Source organism: Sinohyriopsis cumingii, unplaced genomic scaffold (assembly GCF_028554795.1).
Source record: "Sinohyriopsis cumingii isolate HCF-2022 unplaced genomic scaffold, ASM2855479v2 utg000810l, whole genome shotgun sequence".
NCBI lineage: Eukaryota > Metazoa > Mollusca > Bivalvia > Unionida > Unionidae > Sinohyriopsis > Sinohyriopsis cumingii.
In genome coordinates this window covers 1,287,222-1,308,757 of record NW_028315933.1, presented here as the reverse complement: position 1 = coordinate 1,308,757, position 21,536 = coordinate 1,287,222, and the positions used below count along the sequence as shown (strand labels likewise).

The 21,536-nt window shown below is 36.5% G+C and overlaps 1 protein-coding gene across 1 annotated transcript in view; it reads left to right on the top strand.

Annotated features, from left to right (window-relative positions):
- The window catches only part of LOC149773233 (endonuclease 8-like 3), a 48,160-nt gene that overhangs the window by 11,189 nt on the left and 15,435 nt on the right, over positions 1-21,536 (top strand). Inside the window, exons 2-3 of the mRNA XM_089946576.1 lie at positions 483-589; positions 7,412-7,555. Of these exons, the coding sequence (XP_089802702.1) occupies positions 483-589; positions 7,412-7,555 (251 nt within the window). The remainder of the gene's footprint in view (positions 1-482; positions 590-7,411; positions 7,556-21,536) is intronic.

The following is a 21,536-nucleotide window of genomic DNA, read 5'->3' as shown; positions in this document are numbered from 1 at the left end:
GTGACTGCTTACTAGTTCAGGAGCCTGTGATGGTCTCTGTTTTGTGTGATTTTGATTTTTAACGTAGCTTTAACAATTTTTCAGCCATGTCGCTACGATGTCTGCAATGTGGCAGTTTATATTGATGTCTAGCACTGGGGCATCATGCTGCAGACATGTAGCATGATGTTCCACCCAGTCACATTATCCTGACACCAGGCCGACCAGTCCTAACACTAATCTCTTAATGCTGAACGCCAAGCAAGGCAGCTGTTAGTACCATTTTTGTAAGTCTCGGTCTCTGCTTTAACAGTCATGGTGGTGAAGACAAAAAAAAACATGTTTTTGCTTTCAAAGTAAATAAATAGTTGGAAAGCAATCTAGATAGCTTCTGCTTGAGGGATACCAAGTCAGGTGCTTCAACTAGACTGGTTGGAAGAATGATCCACGTACGCAGTTCTGAGAAAGTAACTATTCATATTTATCTTTTCTGATAATTGCAGGAGAAAAAAGATGATACATCATTCCATCAGCTGATTGGCAGGAACCTGTGTGATGTACAGACACTAGGGAAAGAACTGTTCATGTACTTTGGAGATCTGTGTTTGAGGTTTGTTAGAAAAGAATGGTTGTCTCACCATTTTAAGGTGAAAAATGTGAAAATGATGGAATAAGTATTACATTGCTTACTTAAATAATGTGTCGCAGATTGTTGTGATACTGTTTATCCATCAATGGGTCAGTCTGCCTGTACATTTGTTAGTTTCTTCCAATGACATTGAATAAATTGACATCAAATATAGTAATGTACTAACCATATACAGTAAAACCTGTTATGAGAAACCACCCCTTCTGCCAACAAAAAATGATCTAAAGACAGGTGGTCTCTCATAAGAGGTTTGTACAAAAAGACCAGTGTCCAAGGTCCAGTTTCAGAACAATTTAAAGAAAAATAATCACAATCACTACATATCCCAGACCTGCCAACCTTTATAATTTTACTGTAAGTCTTACGAAAATTACTCTCAAGATATGGACTTACTGAATAAAAGCAAAAACTACAGAAAAATAATTGTTGCCAAAAATTCCAGATTCATGTTTAATCTGGATACGGGTTTCATATTAAAATTAGTGTAATTAGTCAGGTAACCAGGCTTAGTTTACAGTAGTACCTCAGACTATTTAAATTACACGTATTTATGCATGATGAAACTGTTGATTATATTTAAAAAAAATTAATGGTGTCCAGCATACAGTGCATGTTGAAGTCAGAACCAAAATTAAGCCTCTTAAAAAGTGTTAATAATCAGCACAGAAGAATAAAAAAGAATATTCAAAAGCTGGACAATCTTTACTGTTGAAGTGATCCTTGTTACAAATAATTACATAAAGGTCATTAGTGTTTGTCTCTGTTCTTGCAATACAGTTGTACATAGAGCTAGATACTGGGTCCTACTTGTAGCTGTGATAAGGCGGGGTACCAGGCTAAGTGTATTCTACAGGTACTTTAGTCTGATTTACATTAGAATATGAAACACTTTAAGCATACCAACCAAATTTCAGATACCGGTAGCCAGCCTCTTATTTTCTTTTTTCTCTTTCTTTTCTTTAAAAAATGCATAAGAGTCATTGGATTAAATAAAGGTTGGTCGAATTTATCCCTGTTTTTGCAATGCGGTCGTTCATAGCAGTGTCAAAATGCATATTTTGCTAAGACATTGTAGTCACTGGTTGCTTTCGGCAGGTGGTCTCTCACGACTGCGTTTATACAATAAAATCAATCTGTGCATTACGATTGGGGTCAGAAATGACAGTCACTCATAGCAGAGGTCACACATAACAGTTTTTACTGTAGTGACAGAGTACAAGGGTCTGCCCAAAAGTTCCCCCATTGGGGATTGAATGACAGAATGCAAGAGGGTATTGATTTGGGTCTGCCTGAAAATTCCCCCATTGAGCAATAGCATGACATCATGTAAAGAAACATCTGTTAAAGGGATTTTTGAACCTAACATTTGGGGCCCCGAGTGGCCAAGTGATCTAGAGCGCTGACCGTTACGGATCACTGCCATCTCACCTCTGTCTGCATAGGTTCGAGTCTCGGATTTGGCTAATGTGGTTATGTGAGAAAGCTTGCCAGTAGCTTTTTGTAGGGGGGCCCCGAGTGGTCTAAAGCGCTCTCCATTATGGATCACTGCCATTTCACCTCTGCGTGGGTTCAATTCTCGGATTCAGCCAATGTGGGTATGTGAGAAAGCTTGCCAGTAGCTTCTTGTGGGTTGGTGGTTCTTTCCGGGGTTTTCCTGGTTCTTCCTCCACCATTAATACTGACCGCCATGTATAGCCTATTGTGTGCTGAAAAATGGTGTTAAACCCTACAACAACAGCAACAACTTCTCATGGGTCTGTGGTTCTTTCCAGGGTTTTCTCAGGTGTTTCCTCCCATTTAAACTGGCTGCCATGTATAGCTTATCTTGTGCTGAAAAATAGCATTAAACCCAACAACAACATCAACTTACCATTTAAGACAGAAATTTTCATGTGCATACAAGAAGGAAAAGCATTTAATTTGTGAAAGATTTGTTTGGACCGGTGGCAGAAGTGGTTAGAGCGTAAGACATGGATACGGGAGGTCATGGGTTTGAACCCTGGCCAAGTGATGACAGGACTTATTTAAAAAAAGGTATTAGCAGCCGCCTCTCTTGGCACTCAGCATTAAGAGGTTAGTGTTAGGACTGGTCAGCCTGGTGTCAGGATAATGTGACTGGGTGGGACATCATCCTACATGTCTGCATTATGATGCACCAGTGCTAGACAACACCTTAAGGCATTTTGCATGGCAACTCATTATTTAAAGATGATAAAAAATCAAATAAGTTTTAAAGATTAAATTTTTAGACCATTATTATTGATTTTATTATTAACCAATTCCATTTCTACAGCAGTACAAATATATACTACAGGGCTTTCCATAAAAATTGGAAGTAGCAGTTACAGATCTTGAAGTAACATGAAGGTTTGGGGGTGCTTCAGGGGGCAGCAAAAAGCAGCAGGGTGCAAATTTTAGGCAGACATATTATCTAGCCACATTAGAGTGAATTATACCTACAAATATTCCTTTGCTGAGCATGTAGCAGTAATAGATATAACATTCATAAGCTTCATCGACAAGTAATGGTGATCAGAATCAAGACATGGGGATTTTCCTTTTGTCTAAAGTAACCATAGCAGTGAATTCTGCTCTAAATCCATCACACATCTGAGCAAAAGCTTCACTCTTTACAATATCTGGTTACCGTATCATACATGAAAAAAGAACACTGTTGACATTTACTGATATTTTTGGCTTGTAATTTCTTAACTCTTGTGTCTGTTTGGCAGTTATATAATGAAATTGGCATTATTTATGCTCTGAAAGAATGAACCAATTGTGATCTGACCCCATAAGAATGTTTGTTATACTCAGTAGGAATTATGTAGATGGTGCCTGCACAAGAAACAGTGACTTCCTTAAAAACTAAGGTGGAAAACCTATTTTTGACTTCTAGAAATAGTTGAGCCAATTTTGATGAAATTTGGTAGGAGTGTTTTTTAGGGCATGCTTTATCAAAATTTTGTCTTGGCTGGCTTCACTAAAAATGGCATTGCTTCCATAGTAACCAGGTGGAAACTTACAAATGATATTCATCTCTCATCAAGTATGGATTTTGTTATTAACATGTACATAAACACTTTTACAGAATTATGTAGGGCCCCGAATGGTCTAAAGTGCTCACCATTCTGGATCACTGCCATTTCACCTCTGTCTGCATGGGTTCGAGTCCAGAGCTCGGCTAGCATGGGTATGTGAGAAAACCTGCCAGTAGCTTCTCATGTGTTAGTGCTTCTTCACTGGGTTTTCCAGGGTTCTTCCTCCACCAATTACACTGGCCGCCATGTATAGCCTATCTTGTGCTGACAAATGTCGTTAAACCCTAGAACAACAACAACAACAACAGAATGATGTACTCTCCATAACTGTCATGTTCATACAATCTGGCATACATTTAAATACCATCAATTTGTACCAGTTAGTTGGAAATTATCCTGACATGAGTGTCTTTCAACCCAAAATGTTTGTCTTATTAACAATACTTTGCCTTGTAGACATATACCATACTTAAAATGTACATGGCATCCTAAAAGTAATTTTCTCTTGTTTTTTTTTTTGTTGTCTATTAAAGATTGTTCTCATGTCTCAAGGAACCACTCATTAAAATTTTACTTAAGCATCCCTGAAATGAACAGAGATTGTGGAAACTGGAATTAGGAATCTGAATATATTAAATGACTGTGCAAAGTAAGACATTTCTGTAATTATTAATTTATATTGTCTTAAGGGTAAATCATGCAGGACACCTGTACCACCTTTTCTATCAGTGTGACACCGATGTTGGTCCTTATATTTACTTCACTTAAACTAAACAGTTGGATGCTCCAAATTTCCAGACACCATAGTTCCAAATTTGTAACAATTTTAAATAGTACACATATTTTCTGAACACCAAGCAGGTATAATTTAAACCAAAAAATTTTTTAAAAATTCAAGTTGGATTACAAACTTGGGAATGTTTTACCTGTCCTCAGAATCTGCAGATTGAGTAGTCCCATGTCAGGCTGTGAAACTGCTCTGATAGCCTAATTTTCACATGGATTACCCAAAAGTGTTGTAAATAGGCAGCTATAAAAGCAGATGAACAAGCTGTGCAACTCAGTATCAAGCAGTTTCCTAAGCAGAACAAGTCACAAATTTTTTTCACTTTGATAACTGCAATCAATGGTCATCGGCATTACATTGAGCTGACATGGCTTTGTTTTCCTTCTGAAGAGCATACAGAAGGAGATGAAGCGGTCACTTAAATCAATTCTTTTTCTCATTAAAGTGGATTAAGTTGTTGATTTGATGTGTGCAAGCAGGTTTTATCTTTGTTTTACCTTTCCTACTCAACTAAACTTGGTTTATATATTTTTTTGTGATGAGGTGGTCAACATTTCCAACAAGCAAGTTTCACCAGCTTTGTAGTCTCAATTTTACTTAAAAATACCCCTTGATAACCTCATTCTGGATGCAATCAGTTCAGTCTTCATGCCTAAAATAGCAGTACAAATAAACTGGCATTCAAGAACTGAGGTAACTCGATGGTTAGATCAAAAGGGTGCAGGTTAATCAGATTCTACTAGGTCAGCTACTGTCACGGCGTGTCCTTATTGTTTTAGTACTTTTTAGTAACCTTGTGTTGCTGAGCCATAAAACACCAACCAGACAAGAAAAGGTATTCTGCAGTTGAATTGCTGAGCCAGTCTTGCAATTGAATTGCTGAACCAGTCTTACAATTGAATTGCTGAACCAGTCTTGCAATTGAATTGCTGAACCAGTCTCAGTAATTTGACTCATGTACATTTTTAAGGCAATCATTGCCATATTTTGAGGATGATATGAATTATCTTTAAGATTTACAGAGTTAAGATAATATTTGATGATACATTATGTCCTAAAAGACTCGCTTCAGTGTCCTAAGTGGTTAGAGCATCTGCCTCAGATGCTGGCAGTCACAGGTTTAAACTCCAGCTGAGTCATGCCAAAGACATAAAATTTGTACTAGCAGCTGCTTCATTTGATCCTCAGCATTAAGAGGTTAGTGATAGGATTGGTTGTCCTGGTGTCAGGATAATGTGACAAAAGAATATCTATATAAGAACTGGGTCGCACTCAAAGTTTCTACAGAGACTTGTCACCAATGAACAGATTGTCATACTTTTATAAAAACAAGAAAATTAAACACAGAAAAATGCAACCAGAAGTCTTTACAAGTAAAAGAAAACACTGAAACAATATCATGAGTGTTCATTATTGGCAAGCAAGAATATAATGCAGTACAGTTTACATCTTTTGACCAGCATTAAACTTGCTGGGTACACAATACTGAAGATAAATATATTAATTTTCCAGTCAAAAATATTCAGGAAATTTTGTAATTTTCATTAGTACATGAATTAGACAGACAGAAAAATATATATTTTCGATTGGATATTTAGGTTGATGATGGTAGTTTTGTTTTTTGACACTGTTGTACATGTGGTCATGCAGCTAGCTAGGTATTTATTGTGTGTGTTTAGGTCATGGTAACCTTTCTATGCTCCAGTGATTATAATATGTTTTGGCATTTAACTAAGTTTCTCAATAAATTAAAATCTTGTATAATGTACCAGTGGAAGAGAACTGTACATTACATTCTGCAGAATTCTAATGTCAGGGAAGGACATCTGAAAAAAAAACAAGCTAATAGAGCTGAAATGAATACCCGAACATTCAAATCCAGATAGTATTTGTATTCGTTTGTTTTCCTAGGGAAGAGCAACACCTACAACCAGACTCGGCAGCTAGCCATGATAACTATGGATTTTGGCAGTTTTGTAAAAGATGTAAATATGTAAACTATGCATCACTGAATTAATTTACAAGGGAATTTCTGTCAATGTGTTAAATCACACATGTCAATCATGTCAAAATTCAAAAGATAATTTGTTTTATGACAAATTGATAAAGAACATGGTATGAAACAGAGATCATATCTAGGTTAACATGCCATGGAATATATACATGGTATGGAAAAGGGATCAACATGATATGGAACAAAGATCATATCAAAGTCAACATGGTTTAGAACAGAAATCATATCATGGTCAGAATTGTATGGAACAGAGATCATATCAAAGTCAACACGGTATGGAACATAGATCATATCAGATTCAACAAAGGGATCATATCAAAGTCAACAAGGTATGGAACAGAGATCATATCAAAATCAACATGGTATGGAAAGAGATCATATCATAGTCAACATGGTATGAAATAGAGATCATATCAGTCAACAATGTCTTTATTTATCAATTAATGTATTCAGGTTTAGCTCAAGTATTTTCTGCATGCTGAATTATTGTTTGCATTAATTGTCTTCAGTTTTTTACACATGTTCAAGTTGCATCAGAAGTTGCATTATTTGATTTGCATTGTGAATAAATCACTTTCTTATCATTTTGTGAGGTAATACCTGGATTTAATTGCACTTTGGTTTATGCAGAATTTGAAGGTAAACAGGGGAAATAGTACATTCATTTGATAATTAGCTTGAACTTTGAAAAACTACTTAAGACCCCAAAAATTTAATTAATTTAATTGTTAATTTAAATGGCAGTGTTTAAAGTGCGATTTGGTGATGTCCTGGGATAAATACTAAAGTAGGCCACACAAAAACCAGGTAGAATTGCAGTCTTTATTAGCTTTTGACAAATATTTTAATTCTGTCTGAATACATTCAAAACAAAATTCTAACAGTAAAACTTTTCATTTGTTTCAGCTTCATAATCAAAACTTACGATTTTTTATTCACAGAGTTCATTTTCTGATGGCAGGCCAATTCCTTATTAATAACCAGAAAATTGACAATGATCTTGGAGGGACTACAGATACAGCAGCTCTTGAGCTGCACATGTCTGGTGACCTTTTGACCTTCAAGAAATGTTCTGTAGATGTCAGGTAGTAGAATATTCAGTGAATTTTCAAACAGTATATTACAGAGCTTTTAGATGTATAACCAATAATTATTGCATTCAACAATATCTATTTGGAAATGACAGAAAAAAATCATTTCCTTCCTTGTTATATGCCTGTCATAATGGATGCATATCATGCTGTGTATGTCACCTCATTTTGGCTTCTGCACAATAACTTTAGTTCTAGAAAATATACTTTGTCAAAACTTTGTTGATGGCTTGCACTTGGGGTTAGAAAGAAATCTATCAAGTTTGGAGTTAAAAGGTCGTGTTCACTGTGACAATAAGAACTAAAATAGTTTCTATAAAATAATTTTTGTTCCAGACCATGTACCTTGATCAAACTTTGTAGACTGCTTGTTCTTTGGGTAATGAAGATTCCAATAAATGTTGGGGTTGAAGGTCACTGACAGAACAAAGAAAATGGTTTATGCACAATAAATTAAATTCTAGGCCATTTACACTGACCAAACATGGTAGATATCTTGTACTCAGAATAAAAAAGAACCTGATGATTGGGCTTTAAAAGGTCAAAGTGTATCATAGAAGAAAAGTGTTGACTTTGTGTCCCTTGTCTTTTAACTACATTTCTATTTGTCTGTCTGTTCAATGATTGGCTTGGCTGTCACACTTTCATTTCTGCTGTATAAATGTTAAGGGATGAAACTCTTAAATCATCATTAGAAAATGTGTAGTGTAACACAGGCTGCCCAATCTTTAAGATCAAGCTCACTATTCAATGTATAGTTTTCCTTATCCTTTCCATCCAGCTCTATAACTTTCAAGCCATTTGAGATCAATGGATGAAACTCTGTATACTTGAACATCATTTTTAGAAGGTGATGTTATGTTAAACATTGGGATCATGTATTCAAGGTCAAGGCTGTGGCTTAAGTTTTTCATCTTATTTTCTTTTTTAATATATAACTTCAGAGCTGTTAGAGATTAATAGATACACTTTTTATTCTTATATATCATCATTAGAATGTGTGATATGTACCACATTGGGGTTGTATCGATAAGGTCAGGGACACAGTACAGTATTTTAATTTTTCCATCACACTTCCCTTTCCATTCTCTAATTTTTTAACCCTTTCAAATGTGGGATGAAACTTTATACGCCTATACAATATTATTAGAAAGTATCTTGTGCACCACATTCAGTGTTATTTTCAAGGTCAAGGTCATGGGTCAGTATTTTAGGTTTCCATCACAGTTGCCTTTCCTGTCTATAACTTAAAAGCTGTAGGAGATTAAGAAATGAAATTTGGTATAATTATGCATCATGATTAACAGGTGTATCACATACCACATTGAAGGTCCATCAAGATCAATGTGACATGACATTATTTTAAGTTTTCTTTTTAAATTAGATTCTTTAGCTTTAAAGCCATTTGAGATGAAATTTGGTATATTTGTCATGATCAGCATTAGAAATCCTATCTTCATGGTCAAGGTCACATACCACTATTTTACGTTTCAGTAGCATTTTCCTTTCTGCCATATAACATATGAGCTGTGTTAGATAATTGAATGAAATTTGGTATACTTGTACATTGTCACTAGGACTTATTTTATTTCACACTTGAGGTCCAATCTTAAAGGTCACAGGTATATATTTCAAAGTTGCTTCTGATCTGCTTTACATCTTAAAAGTTGTAGAGGTTCATGTATGAACCATGGCACACTTATGTTTCTCCTTATGACAGCATCTTATGTATCATATCATCAAAGTCATTGATTAATTTCTTCACTTGCACATTTCCTTCAGTGTCTATTGATTGAGACATGAAACTTAGTTACATTCTGTGTAATTATACTGCGGTCAGGTCAGAGCCAGATTTCCTCACTGTATACTTTGGATCGCCTCACTACAGTATGCAATGGAGAAAAATTAAGTGAATCTTTTTTTAGGCAGGGAAAACATTTGGCCTCTTAATCCTCCCTTCCCCCATTTGGATTAAGATGCCTCCCAGGTGGGGATTTTGGTAGGGACCTGAAGGTGCACACATTAGTCACCTTACATGCTTACTTTTTGTGGAGGCATCTAGTCACAGTACAGAGGGTTCCTTGGGATTAGCAGTCCTTTAAACAATCTATCCACCAATACCAATTTCAAGTAAGGTCACCGGTTGCATTGCTCAAGCAAGATAGCAGTCGACCTCCAAGGTTTATGATGCCTAGTAGAAAATTGTCTGTAATTGGTGCTATAAGAAATGTACTGATTCAATCTGCTCCCCTTTAACTGCAGTATCCATAATTTGAACAACCTTTTAACTCAAAAAATTGAAGTGAGTTCTACTATAGTGTTGGACCAACATCATTTAGGACTGTTCAGGCACTTTATCTCTGGAGAGCAGTCTCCCACTTTATAATGGTGAGGTGAAACCTCTTGTGTATTCTCTGGTTGCCATGTAATCCTTATGAACTTTGAGTGGAGTTTCCTTTTTTAGAATTTTACCCTTTAAATTGTTTTTCTCCTCTCCTAGCATTGGCAAGGGGAAGGAGTAAAATTCATGTTTGTCATTGGAAAGGCTTCAGTGGTAAAAACTATGATTTGTTCTTTGCCAAACAGTATTCTGGCCATAAATCAGCTACCTTTGGTAGCTTCTGTTCCTATTGAAATCTCCAGTCTCAATCCTATCTGTACTCAGTATGATTTAGACAGACCGATTGAGCTTTATGATTCTAACTAAATCAGGAGGAAAAAGAGGGCTGCAAACATCTTTTTCTTCCATTAAAAGGTACATCAAATATTGCCTCCATCTCATGGGCCATTCTAAACTATTTCTCTCTGGATGATGAAATCCACTGTCTGGCATTCTCATGGCACTTTCTCATCTTATACCATCATTTGGTGGCACACCAGAGTGAAGGTATTTTTGCTTTGAGTTCAGTTGTATCAGCCCAAAATGTTTTCAAGTCATCTTCCCATTGGCAATAGAACATCCTACTAACAACAGTGGTAAGTTCACTTGACAGTGACTGCTCCAATGGCCTAGTGGTTAGAGCCTCTGCCTCCAATACAGGAAGTAACAGGTTCGAACCCCGGCCAAGTCGTACCAAAGACTTCAAAAAATGGTACTAACAGCTGCCTCGCTTGGCACACAGCATTAAGAGGTTAGTCTTAGGACTGGTGTCAGGATAATGTGACTGTGGGGGATATCATGCTACATGTCTCTGGCATGATGCTCAAGTGCTAGACATCACTATTAACTGCCACACTGAAGACATCGTAGTGATATGACAGAAAAATTGTTAAAGCTATGTTAAAAATCCAAATTACGCACACACACAATCTCTTGACAGCTTATCATAGGTCATCAACCTCCCACCAGGCTTGGAAATTCAGCCTGGCAATAACAGCAGGTAAAATGTTTTAGGGAAGAGGGGTAGAACTAATTTGAATAATTTAATACTTCCAGCTATTATTGCCCAATACCCTATGCTGTGAAGCCTGTAAATTTCAAAAGAATACTGTTTTTGGTTGTCAGAAGTAGACAATAGGATCATGTTTTTTATTATAAACATCCAATTACTTACTGGATTAATGTCCTTGGAATGGGTAATAGTCTGAAGAAAATGTTTATCTTTGCAATAAATACAGGTAGATACTAAGGCAAAGTTAGTTTTTCTCACATTTTTGTTCTAGTCTTTATCCTCCTTTCCACAGAAAATGATGTCACACCTATGCTGCCCATTTCACACATCCCAGTGGAAAAAAGATTACAGTATTTTGCCATGGAGTGGGAAAGCCTCTGTCTGAAATATACATGGGTCTTATTTCACAATCTTAAAATCACCATCTCCACCACCATTTTTAGGCGGGAAAAATCGTTTCCTATGCACTGGTTTTAAAATTGGGTTAGGCAAGGGTTTTTGTTCTACCATGGGGGAAAATGTGCTAGGGTTGGCAGTGAGAAACAGGGATGGTTGGCCAACCAGAAACAAATTTATTTTTTGTGCCTTATCAAGAGTTTCCTTTGTGACAAACATCCCCAAAGATGCCATACAGGCAAATATTGTCTCCTGGGTGGCATCCATCTGTTTGGAAAATCGAATTTCAGCCATAAAATTAATTCAAATCTTGGGTTGTCTAATTATGACTCTGTATCTTCTCATTTTGGGCCACCTATTTGAAATCACTGGATGATCTTTCTTAATAAGTGACATTTTGGGCCACCTGTTTGAAATCACTGTGGATGATCTTTCTTAATAAGTGGCATTAAGAACTTTGCTGATTAAATCACATTTTCAAAATGTCAGATTACAAGAAGCTTCTTCTTAGCAAATGGGTGGAATTTTAATGGCTTAAGGACACACGGTACTAATTATACGGAAGAACTGTGAACCAGTCTAGAAATGGGTGAAGAAATGATAGAGTATTTACAGGTTTGGTGGTCCATAATTGGTTAATAATGAAAATTAAAATTTTAGGAAAAATATCTTTTGAGAGCTTGTCCTATATGTAATGTGAAAAAAATATTGACAAATTTCTACTGATGCAATTTTAGCATTTTTACAGGCTTGACTCAGGAGTACTCAATACTGAAAGTAGCACCTGATTCATTTGGTGCAGAATCAATAACACGTGTTTCATGCACATGTATGTAAACAAATTGCCACGGGTCATATGGTGTTCTCCACACATAAGCTTGCACCAAGGTTAGATGTGCAGGAAAAATTATAGGCGTCATTATCAGCACCCATAAATTTTAAGTTATTGAATTTTGAATATGACAGTGTTTCCATATGTTTACCATTGGAGTGGAATTAGTACCGTGAGTCCTATAAGCGACCTATACCATAATAGGAGCTTGTTGTTTCCATGGTTACCACGTGCATCCAGGGTATCAATTTGGTGGTTTTTACATATGACAGTGATAATGGAGTCTTTTTATCATGGTTTGCATGTGATTTTGGAGAAAAATTCTATACAAAAGACAGATGGGGATGGTTTTATACACTGGAGAGTGGAAGTAGATAGCTCAGGCCATAGGGAAAAGAGCACAGTATGGCCTGATGGCAGAATTTCATATGATGGTACCCATAGATTGGCCTGTATGGTTAAATACCATTTAACACATGCAATAATTCCCCAAAATGGGGTGGGGTGGGGTAGATTTTATATGTAAGCCACTTATGTCACAATCACTTATGTATCAGTACTGATCATTTAACTTTAGAGACACACTCAGCAGATCAAAGCAGAGAACATTGTAAAAATAAGGACTGTGCACAAAACTGCACATGCTGCATTGCCTCAACCTGTAAATTGAATTATTACATGTCGAGTCACATTGAATATCAATTATACCGGTCTTATTTCTTATCCTAGAATTAAACTCCTTGACACCTATTCTATGTTCAGCATGTTTCTCATATTGGTACATTACATTTTTGGGCAAACAGTATTGGAACTTTTCTGCATTCCTTTTGTTGAGGGAGCAGGGAGGGACATTTTCACTTAAAATAATAGTTTTCAACCCTTCATTCCCAATATAAGTCTGCAAAAGTCCTATCTGTATTGCATTCTTTACACAGGCAGTTTTTCTTCCCCAACTTCCCTTCATACAGTTGAAACATTCTTGATGCATAACTGCATGGTGAACATACTGCTCTCTCCCACCAAACCAGATCTCTTTTTTCTTCATGTACCAAGTCCCATGATAGAAAACCTTTATACTCAGGATGTTGCAACTTGTGGTCTCAGAACACATTATTCCAAATCTCAGCATTTGATTACTGCGTGCACTAAGTGATATGGGTTTTGTTCACCATATATGTTGTTGTGAATAAATGAAAACAAGCTTCATGTCAGAAATATGGTTTCATATTTGAAACAAAAGCTATTTATTAAACCTACATTGCTCTGTTCTTACCATCAAGTAATAGTAAGGAATCATTTAGCTGTAAATTAGAGCTTGCTATTTGGTTTGCCAAATCAAGGTGTATTACCTCCCCTTTGACTGTAATTGAGTGATTGCAATGTTTGCTTTGTTTCTCTTTTGTTCAATAATGTATGCATTTTTTCAGCTTTATATTAAAAAGTAAGTAATTTAACACTGCTTATAGTGGAAAGTAGCCACAGTAATGATTTTGAGACTTTTTCTTAACTTTTTTATGAGCTTTGGGTAAATGTAGGTATATATTTATGTATTAGACAACTTCAATATGCAATTCAATTCTATTACTTAAATTTAACAAGTAGTGTATTCAGTGACAATTTTTATCAGTGTCTGTATATTGCATAGAGACATGAACTTGTCTTGGCATAGCAAAGTTTTTCACACATTTCTCCACCTCCAGCATACTTAATAGCTTGAGTCATAACAGTTTGTGCATATACTTTCTGTCTCCAACATCAATGTCAGCATTATAGGAACTTTGGATAGCTTTTACAAATTTGTCTCTTGCTGTCCTTATGTAACATACCTCATGCTGATGTGTTATTTGGGTTGATACACATTCCCCCCTCCCCACCCCCGTTGTGGGGAACATTACCAGGCTTGAAGAAATTACTCTGTCTATTCTTTGCTTATTCACCCTTCCCCATAGTTTTATACTAAAAAGTAGCACTATGTTATTTAATTATTCAGTATAATAAAGCTTATGGAACTCTTCCTTGGCTTTTATACCTTTTTATTAACATTTGGGGGTCATGAATCACATGTGATGACAGTTTAAATAAGTTTGGAATGTCAGCATCTCTTGATGCTTCATGGGTGTGTGTATATGTTTTAGTCACAAAAGGGCAATGGCCTCTTATCATTTTGACCTGTCATGTGGCACACTTATTTGTTTTGTTTGATTGATGTGAATAGGGATGCACTGTATCTTATTTCTGTGAGAGTCAGCAAGAAAAGAAATGCAATTTTGAAATTTAAAACATTTAAAACTTGTCTTATAGCCAGTGAGAGATGAAAATACAATGCGTCATGTAATTTGATACCCTGTGATGTCATACTTGCTGATGTCAGCATGTTTGTGTTTCTTTTGTGTAGCATGCATGCCATAGAAAGATAACATGAAGATACAAAGGCAGAAAACAATTATTTTAATAACAAGAATAAGCCATTAATAAGTACAATACAACACAGCAACATGTGATGTGGATGCAATTTAACTATAGATATTGGTATCACATAAAATGCTATTGCACTATTATCCATGCACAAGCATGGCCAATTCTTTCTTACAATTATGCTCTAATATCAAGGAGTATAATACAACTTTTTAAAAAAAAATTAAATCTGGTTATAGGACACACGGTACTAATTATACGGAAGAACTGTGAACCAGTCTAGAAATGGGTGAAGAAATGATAGAGTATTTACAGGTTTGGTGGTCCATAATTGGTTAATAATGAAAATTAAAATTTTAGGAAAAATATCTTTTGAGAGCTTGTCCTATATGTAATGTGAAATAAATATTGACAAATTTCTACTGATGCAATTTTAGCATTTTTACAGGCTTGACTCAGGAGTACTCAATACTGAAAGTAGCACCTGATTCATTTGGTGCAGAATCAATAACACGTGTTTCATGCACATGTATGTAAACAAATTGCCGCGGGTCATATGGTGTTCTCCACACATAAGCTTGCACCAAGGTTAGATGTGCAGGAAAAATTATAGGTGTCATTATCAGCACCCATAAATTTTAAGTTATTGAATTTTGAATATGACAGTGTTTCCATATGTTTACCATTGGAGTGGAATTAGTACCGTGAGTCCTTAAGCAGAGCATCCTGCTTTGAAATCGTCCACTGGAAATCAGTTTGCTTTGATGCCAGTATGACTTGCTGGGGTTCTCATTACCTGCCTTTTTCAAATGAGAGTGGGATTTGGCCCAATCAGGAGCAATACATGAGCATTCTCCTAATGGAGATGAAAGTAAGTGCAAATGCCTTCGAGTTGTGGCATGGGAATCTGTTGGGAAAGATTGGCAGTCTTTCTTAAGTGTTTAACAATTCACATTAATAACCAGAGACACTCTGCTGTGTAAGGCCACCTTTAGTAGGTTTACTATTTGTTGTATATGTGAACGGGCAGGACATTAAATTGTCTGTATAGTACCTGCTTTTCATGTGAGGTTACAGTTGCACTGGCTGTCTGAACTGTTTATTCATGAATGAACTTTAATGCAAAAGTAGTTACAGTGACTGCTACTCCAAGGTTGCTATTAAGCCCTGTAATGTCTTCTCTACTCCAAGGTTGCTATTAAGCCCTGTAATGTCTTCTCTAGCCAAGGTTGCTATTAAGCCCTGTAATGTCTTCTCTAGCCAAGGTTGCTATTAAGCCCTGTAATGTCTTCTCTAGCCAAGGTTGCTATTAAGCCCTGTAATGTCTTCTCTAGCCAAGGTTGTTATTAAGCCCTGTAATGTCTTCTCTACTCCAAGGTTGCTATTAAGCCCTGTAATGTCTTCTCTAGCCAAGGTTGCTATTAAGCCCTGTAATGTCTTCTCTAGCCAAGGTTGCTGTTAAGCCCTGTAATGTCCTCTCAAGCCAAGGTTGCTATTAAGCCCTGTAATGTCTTCTCTACTCCAAGGTTGCTATTAAGCCCTGTAATGTCTTCTCTACTCCAAGGTTACTATTAAGCCCTGTAATGTCTTCTCTAGCCAAGGTTCTGGTATATTAACCCTATCTTTACCTTGGCAGATTGATCAGATATTTCAGTGCTTTGGGTCAATGAACTTCATTGGAAGTCGGCAGCAAGAAACTGCATCCAATCAATTTCAAGTTCAAATTTGAACACTACTCCTGCATCATCAAGACATGGGGAGGACTCAGCTGGAATGGACTCAAAAATAAGCAATTTTCCATTGCCAGTCCCTGTTTGCACAAATACATCCTTTCCCTCAAATATATCTGTAATGGCTTCTCTTTAGTACATAGTCATAATTTTGATGTTAAATTTACAAATGATCCTTTTGAAGTCAACTGCTTTCACTGCTTTTTGGTCAATGTACAATGCACTGCTGTTATATGTTATTGGTTAGTTGGCATTACATACTAATTTAGGCATCTCATGAAATCCAATAGATGCCACTAGGACAAAGCACTGAAATATCTGTCTGATCTGCCAAAGTGTAGATGGGTTAACATATCAGAACCTTGGCTAGCAAAGATGGCCTTACAGGTAAATCTGATTTTTGTCAAAATGATGATCACTTAAGAAAATGATTGTAAAACATACTTTCAGAATGTTGAAAATAATGCTTTCAGGTTTGTATCAGCATAATGCAACATGCACACATTGAAATTTTATATAATAATGTTCCGTATTAATTTCTGCTCATCTAGCCATAAATTCAACAGAGGTTATGGTATGGTCCTTAGTCTGTTATGCACATGCCAGGCCATTATTTTGGTATCAGTAAAATTTTCCTTTCTGTTCTTTAACCTAAATAGACAGACCTCTACACAACAACTTCTCAAAACCTGCTCAACAACATCTGAACAAATCTGATAGAAAGTGTCCAGACCAAAATGTTTTTGACTTTGACTATGTTCACTTTGCACTGACGGTAATAACAGAACCTATGGGTTCCAAGGTCATGTTCATAGTGAGTCTAATAAGAAAATAATAGTTTCTGTACATTTATTTCAGTGTGTTATCTGCAAACATAATGAACTGTAAAGCATGGGTAGGTGGGGCCCCGCGTGGTCGAGTGGTCTAAAGCACTCACCTTTATGGATCGCTACCATCTCACCTCTGTCTGTGGGGGTTCAAGTCTCGGGCTCGGCCAATGTGGGTATGTGAGAAAGCTTGCCAGTAGCTTCTCATCAGTCAGTTCTTTCCGGGGTTTTCCTTGGTTCTTCCTCCACCATTTGTACTAGCCGCCAAGTATAGCCTGTCTGGTGCTGAAAAATGGAGTTAAACCCTATAATAACAATACCAATAATAAACATGGGATAGGCAGATAATGTGCATCTGCACATTCCTCTTTCAGATTTGAGTTCTTGCTGTGTGTGTACAAAATATATGAGCAAAACTTGAGTTCTTTTGATAGATGGAACATGTATTTTGTCTTTGTTTTCTGACCTGACTAGAGATAATGCTGTCCACAACTGCAGTTTTGAGAAGCTGATGTCAAGTTGAGTCAGTCACTGAGTAATCAAGTCATAAATTTGGTACCAATTGCGGCATTGTGCACCATATAACCGAGTTCCCAACCCCCAGTTCGCAACCTAAATCAGGTTCATAAGTACATTCTTGAGGGTGGCCAGAATCTATGGGAGTGGCAAAACTTATTCACATAAAAGTTTCTTTAAATTTTAGACCCAAGCATATGTTGGTAGGAAACAAAACTGCAAAAATTGCTACGAAAATCTCATAAAGTTTTATCATCCCTCAGTGGTGTACAGTATTATTAGACCTTTGTGGGATCAATGATGTACAGTATTATTAGACCTTTGTGGGATCAATGATGTACAGTATTATTAGACCTTTGTGGGATCAATGATGTACAGTATTATATGCCCTTTGTGGGATCAGTGATATACAGTATTATTAGCCCTTTGTGGGATCAGTGATATACAGTATTATTAGCCCTTTGTGGGATCAGTGATATACAGTATTATTAGCCCTTTGTGGGATCAGTGATATACAGTATTATTAGCCCTTTGTGGGATCAGTGATATACAGTATCAGACCTGCCAACTCTTACTAATAACGAAATAACACTGAAATCAATGACTTAAAGAATGATAGCAAGAAAGTACGGAAATATGATCATTTTTTGCGGTTCCAGATATTTTTTGTACTGGTTTGTTCCGGATCTGGATTTTGGTATTAGGCTCCGTAATTCAGAGTTTCATCTTAGACTGAGTGGATTTTGGTTGGGAACCAGACTAACCATACAGTGGTACCTCAGATACTTTAAACCTGCCTGTTTTGTTTGTGAGACACGTGCATCTAATCTAGACTTCATTTTTTTTGTTTTTTGTTTTGTCATCCGGTCGTCTGAAAATGTCTTTCAAATGAAAATGCATCAAAGGTGGAGAGGACAACCATCCTCGTAAAAAGCTGAAACAGTGGTTGCAAATGTATAAAACAGATTACTCAGATACTTGGTTATGCTTAGAAAAAAGTAAAAAAGGTGACTTGAATATTTCCCACAAAGGTTGAGATGACTGTCGCCACCACGTGAATTCCAAAAAACATACAGAATATGTTGCAATGAAATCAAGTTGTAAGTCACTGACCTGTATGGGATTTGGATCTGTAGTGCCAGAATCTGAATTGGCAGTCATTATGGTCAAAGTATATTTTACAAACTTTTTGGTTGAGCATACTGTTGCAACTGCTGCATCTGACCATGCTTCTAAACTATTCAAGTGCATGTATTCCAGATCATCAGTAGCAAATAGTTATCAGTGCGGCAGAACAAAAACTACTGCTATTGTATTACAACAGTGCAAGTCAATACAGGAAGGCATTGTTAACAATATTTCATCCCACCCTTTCAGTATAGCAACTGATGGTAGCAATGATTCTGAGAAGCTGTACCCAATTGTTGTTAGATATTTTGATAACACAGATGGGGTTGTAACAGAAGCACTTTTGTCAGTTCCAACATGTGATGGAGTCTCTAATGAGGAAAATATTTTCACATTATTGGATGATGAGTTGAAAAAGAGAAACATAAGTTGGAATAACAGTATTGCCTTTGAATCAGATAGTGCTTCAGTGATGACAGGTTGCAGTAAAGGTGTATTTGGACATATAACTAAGGTGTATCTGAGTGCATGTTCATGCCATTTGATACATTTTGCAGCAAAAAAGGGGGTTCATATGCTACATTTTAGTTTTGATGACTTATTAGTGGACTTATCATATTATTTGGATAAAAGTGTGAATAGACAAATGGAACTGAATGACCTTCAGACTCTTTGTGGGAAAGAACAGAGAAAAATATTGAAGCATTGTGTAACAAGATGGTTGACTGTTGGAACAGTGGGAACCCTTACAATATATTTTGGTAAAGAAACCAAGAAGCAAGAGGTTAAAGGCAAAAGAGCTAAAGCCAAAATTACGATGTCAGAGAAGGTGTCTAGTTCCAGGGATAAAGTTCCACATGTATCTAGTAATAAAGAAGGAAATAATGACAGTTCCACATGTATCTAGCAATAAAGAAGGAAATAACGACAGTTCCACATGTATCTAGCAATAAAGAAGGAAATAACGACAGTTCCACATGTATCTAGCAATAAAGAAGGAAATAACGACAGTGCAGGCACATGCAGTAAAGCTTTGAGCTGTGATAAATCTAGAAGTCAGGCTAGTACTACCCGCAAGTCAACTTTGCCAGAAAGACTACGAAAATAAAACCCATGATAGGTTACTTAGAGAAAGCCAAATCAAAGAAATCGGATAAAAAGGCTCTGTCAAGATGTCAGACATCATTGGTTTTACATGACCGGAAAGACAGCAAAAAAAATCAGTTACAGAGAGGAAAAGACCATGAGCATGTAAGGCTTTGTAGTCCCAGAAGGCGAAGATTATTGCTTATTTCTAGACCATATAATTCCATTATTTAACAAGTACAACTTAATCATGCAACAGGAGGAGCCTATGATCCACAAACTTAGAGAAAACATGCTTGAATTATTAAAGCAATTGCTTATCAGATTTGTAAAGGCTACGGAAATTTCACAGGCCAAGGATCTTACTGATATCGATTATCATGACTGTAAGAAACAAAAGTCAGATGATAAACTTATAGTAGGTTCAGAAACTAGAAAATACTTGGCTGAAAGTGTGTGTGATTAGGATTTTTAACGTAGCTTTAACAATTTTTCAGTCATGCCACAGACATGTTGCATGATGTCCCACCCAGTCACATTATCCTGATACCAGGCCAAACAGTCATAACACTAACCTCTTAATGCTGAGCACCTAGAGAGGCAGCTGTTAGTACCATTTTTATAAGTCTTTGGTATGACTCGGTCAGGGTTCCAACCCACGTGGCTGAAAGTAAGTTGTGTGAAAGTGGCCTTTGTCAATTCTAGAGAGATGTAAGGAACTATTACACAACTGTTTGTGATTACATTGTTATGGGGTTTCCCTTGAATAATTAACTTCTGAAACAAAGTGCTGTTGCTGATGTGTCAAAAAGGATGATGAGTGATTTTAGCAGTGTGATGTGTTTCCCATCAAGGTTTATGTGTATAGAACCCAAAGAAACCAACTGGCAAGACAACTTGGAAGCAGAGTTTTTGAATTACCAAGCAGATTAATTGAATCCTGATATCTTAAACAATGAGTTGACAAGCAATGGGATCTTATTAGTAAATTCAAGGATGCTAATGCCATTTCAAATACAAATTGTTGTCCATCATCATGAAGAATGTACTTATTGTTCCTCATTCAACAGACCTGCCAACTCTTGCGATTTTGCCATAAGTTTTATGAAAATTATCCTTAAAATACAGACTTACGGCATACTAGCAAAAACTATGAAAAAATTATCATTGCTGAAAAATCTCGATAATTGGTTCATCCATGTTTTATTTGGATCAGGGTTTCATCTTAGAATTAGTGAAATTAGTCAGGGAACCAGACTAACTATACAGCAGCACTGCAGATGCTTTAAAAAGCACCTATTTATTAATGCAAGCATCTGCATGATCAAACTGTTGATTATAGAATTTTTTTAAATGACAACCAGAAAGCAATGCTGAAGACGAAAGAGAAAATAAGCTTCTAGAAAAGTGTCAATAATCAACACAGAAGAATAAAAAGGAGTATTCAGATTCTTGTGAATAAAAGCTGGAAAGGACATCACATGCCAGTTTGAGTATGTCACATGATGGGAGATATTATTGCCATCGTCATGAGAAATGGAAAAGAATTTCCAAGATTTATGTCAAGCTGAGAGATAGCAACAAGCCATTGAGCTGCATAAGGTTTGGAACTAGAGTTTGTGCAACTGTACTAGTGGGAATAAAAAGTCTGTG